The 3,478-nt window shown below is 38.4% G+C and overlaps 1 protein-coding gene across 1 annotated transcript; it reads left to right on the top strand.

Annotated features, from left to right (window-relative positions):
- Positions 1–1,749: 1,749 nt before the first annotated feature.
- On the top strand, positions 1,750–3,476 carry LOC106109076 (BMP-binding endothelial regulator protein; the record flags this gene model as incomplete). The annotated part of the gene is made up of 3 exons (XM_013290476.1): positions 1,750–1,987; positions 2,370–2,620; positions 2,775–3,476. Coding segments are annotated over exons 1-3 (1,191 nt in total), but the record flags the coding sequence as incomplete, so codon positions are not given.
- Positions 3,477–3,478: the final 2 nt, after the last annotated feature.

Below are 3,478 nucleotides of genomic sequence, written 5' to 3'. Positions count from 1 at the left end.
GCCTATTCTGGGCTTCGCCAGACAATAGTCTCGCATTCTTGTTTTTATCTCCCTAAATCGCATTCTTCACCTTCAAATTGGCGACGAAACGAAAACGCTCTTTAATACAATTATCGGGTAAACAAAAACTGTAGTAAATACAATACTTAAGTTTTTTTAGTATCTTCCAAATAATCTCAATTTTATAAAGAAATACATTTTAAGTGTGGAAGAACCAGCAGTATGATAGAAAGTCTAGGGTTGTTTTATAACCTCAAACAGTGATTTTTTAAAATCTACAGATTCTAAAGAGCACCAAAAATTTATTCCGCGATAACGAAAATAAAAATGCAAACGTCGCTTCCATTTTGAAACCTCTGACCTATGTGTATCAATAAAATGTTTCTTTAATAGCCATAAATTATACATCTTACATGATATGATTAAACAAATGGCGATACGATGATTTATTCGCCTCTTTCATTGTATTCATTGTCCGTTTGAAACGGAACTGGCGAGTCAAATGTTAAGGTTACAGATATATTTATTAAGGTTGAATCTTCTATTAGTAAATTATTCGGAGAATTTTTACAACTTTGGAAAAAGTTTTTAAATTCAACGGAGATTTGCTGACAAGGGAGTTCAGTCAAATTACGATATCGTCTGAATTCGAATTGAATCAGACTAGTGTTTTAAATGCGAAAGTATAGATGGATGTTTGTTGGAGTTTGCCGCCTAAACGTCTGAATGGATTTCGATAAAATTTGGCAAAGACGCAGAGCATAGTCTGGAAGAACACATAGGCTACTTTGCTTACTTACTTTTTTAACACGAGGGCGGAGTCGCGGACGAAAGCTAGTATTGTTAATAAATCTGTATTGAAAAGATTGAATATGTAACATAAAATTATAAGCAAAGCAAAGATCTGGCAGCTAATGATACGTAGCTGGCTAAATTGGAATGTCTTCGAGTATCTCAACTGTTACACAAATAATCGTCATTCTAAACATACAAGGTTATTTAAATAAACCATAAAAACGAGAATAGTAAAATATTTTTGCAATATATTTATTTAAACATTTAACGATTTGCTGTAGATATTGCTAGTAGGAAACGTTTATCCGAGGACACAGCGGCGCGTGGCGTGTGGACGATATGCGTACTTCTCGTTATGTCACTAGATAATACTGATAACCGACTCCCTACAACGGAACTTTGATGCTCATTGTGTTGGCGTAATCAGATTACTATTGTGCAATCTACAAAGCGCTTTATTATCAACGGCACGCTTATTATGAAATTACAATTATTTACAGCATAGCGTGTTGTTTTAACTTACGATGAGTTACAGCTGCATTCAGAGTTGGTTAACAGTTACCTAAATATTTTAAAATTGCTTAGAGTAGGCTGGATCTTTATGTACGTACCTTATTGTATCAAAGTTTAACATATCTATTGTAAAGTATAAGATTTTAGGGTGTACATTTTTACCGAGTTTTGTATTGAAATTTTTACTTTTAAATTTTAATTAATTGTATTTAAATTTGTTTATTATTTTAACGTTTTATTGTATATGTTTAGTTTTTAAAATTTGGTATTTTAGAATTTTAATATAAGTTTTAATCATGTTCTAGTCAGATTTAATTTTAATTTTGGTTTTAACCTAATTTATGTATTTTAAAACTAGGCTAGAAAAAAGTGATTAGAACAGTGTATAGAAATAAAACTAGAAGTATTTTTAGTTAGAAACTGTAAATAAAAAAAATAATAATGACATGTTTATTTTTAATATCTTCAGAATGTGTGATCAACGGCCAGCGTGTTGGCGAGGGTCGCGATGTGCGCGTGCCGGAGGAGCCGTGCCTGTCGTGTCGTTGCGTGCACGGCGCGTTGTCGTGCGCCAAGCGCGCCTGCCCCGTGTTGCCCTGCGCGCCCGCACATCAGCACACGCCGCCCGGTGAATGCTGCCCGCGCTGCACACATCCTATGTCCGACAAATTTCTGCCTGGTATGTTATCTTAATATTAAGCTTTTCTAATGGAGTAAAAACCTTTCATGGAAGAAAAGTAGACGTTGAGGAGGGTCAATGTGGATTTGTTTGTAACCATGGAATAAAAGACATGACAAAAACGTGCTCACTTGTCTTCTTTATCATTTGCTACTAGATTTCGCCTGCGACTCTATCCGCGTTGAATTAAAAAACAAAAGTGAGTAGCCTATGTGTCCTTCCAGATTATCATCCACATCTATAGCAAATTTCATGGAAATCCGTTGAGCCGTTTAGCTTACAAATTAACAAACATCCATCCATTCATCTAAACTTTCGCATTTATAATGATTTACAGATTTACTTTAAGATTAGCTAATTATTAGTATTTCAATGTCATCAGGTTTAGGTAATTCGTTACCGAAGCCCTGTATAATCGGGAAGGAGTACCACGCACACCTCAGCCGGTTTCCAGTGGATCCATGCACGGACTGCACGTGCATGAATGGTACGACGGTGTGCACACGGCACACATGCCCGGTGCTGACTTGCGGGGCACGCGCGTTACCCCCAGCCCCGGGAAAATGCTGTTCTGAATGTCCACACGTCGAAGAGGCTAAAGCTGCCTGTGTCGTAAGCGGTGTTACCTATCAGGTATTAATTTCTGCTTTACAGTTTTCGTCTGATTTCTAAAGTTTACTTTGTTAGAAAACTAGTTTTTCTATAGTTACTCATTAGAGATGATAACGATTACACGATTCGACAAAAGTCATTAAAAAGTTGTAATTTTTATTTTTAACAATTTCAGGATGGAGAAATTTGGCAATTGGACGCGTGTAAATCATGCGAATGTCATGGTGGTGAGCCGAGATGTGCCATGGAGACCTGTCCGCCGCTGTCATGTCCATCCGACCAGAACCTACGACAGCTTCCCGGCCAGTGCTGTCCCAAGTGTGTGGATATCGATGGTATTTGCACGGTCTTTGGCGATCCTCACTACAAAACTTTTGATGGAAAATTTTATAGTTTCCAAGGATCATGCAAATATCAGTTAGTATCGGACTGCGCGAATCACACCTTCTCGATCAGAATATCGAACGACGCAAGAAATACTTCACATTCCTCATGGACCCGTACGGCGACGTTGCGTATTGGGACCACAAAAATAAATATGGGACGCAAAATGCGCGTTAAAGTGAACGGTCAAAGAGTGACACTGCCGCATAAAATTAAAAAAGTAGCAGATATTATGCGAAGCAACGGTTCCGTTCTTTTAAAATCTGACATCGGGGTGCAGCTTCTCTGGGACGGAGATGGATTTTTAGAGGTGACCGTATCCAGTGCGTATAAAAATAAATTGTGCGGGTTGTGCGGGAATTTCAATTCGATGGCGAGAGACGATATGAGGACGAGGGACGGAAGACAGTTGAATGATCCGTGGCGTTTCGGTTCGTCCTGGCGCGTGGGCGGGCGTCGCTCGTGCTCGCGTCCTTCGGAGCGACCGAATATGAA

Source organism: Papilio polytes, unplaced genomic scaffold (genome assembly GCF_000836215.1).
Source record: "Papilio polytes unplaced genomic scaffold, Ppol_1.0 DF821289.1, whole genome shotgun sequence".
Classification (NCBI taxonomy): domain Eukaryota; kingdom Metazoa; phylum Arthropoda; class Insecta; order Lepidoptera; family Papilionidae; genus Papilio; species Papilio polytes.
This window is presented reverse-complemented; position numbering and strand designations above follow the sequence as displayed.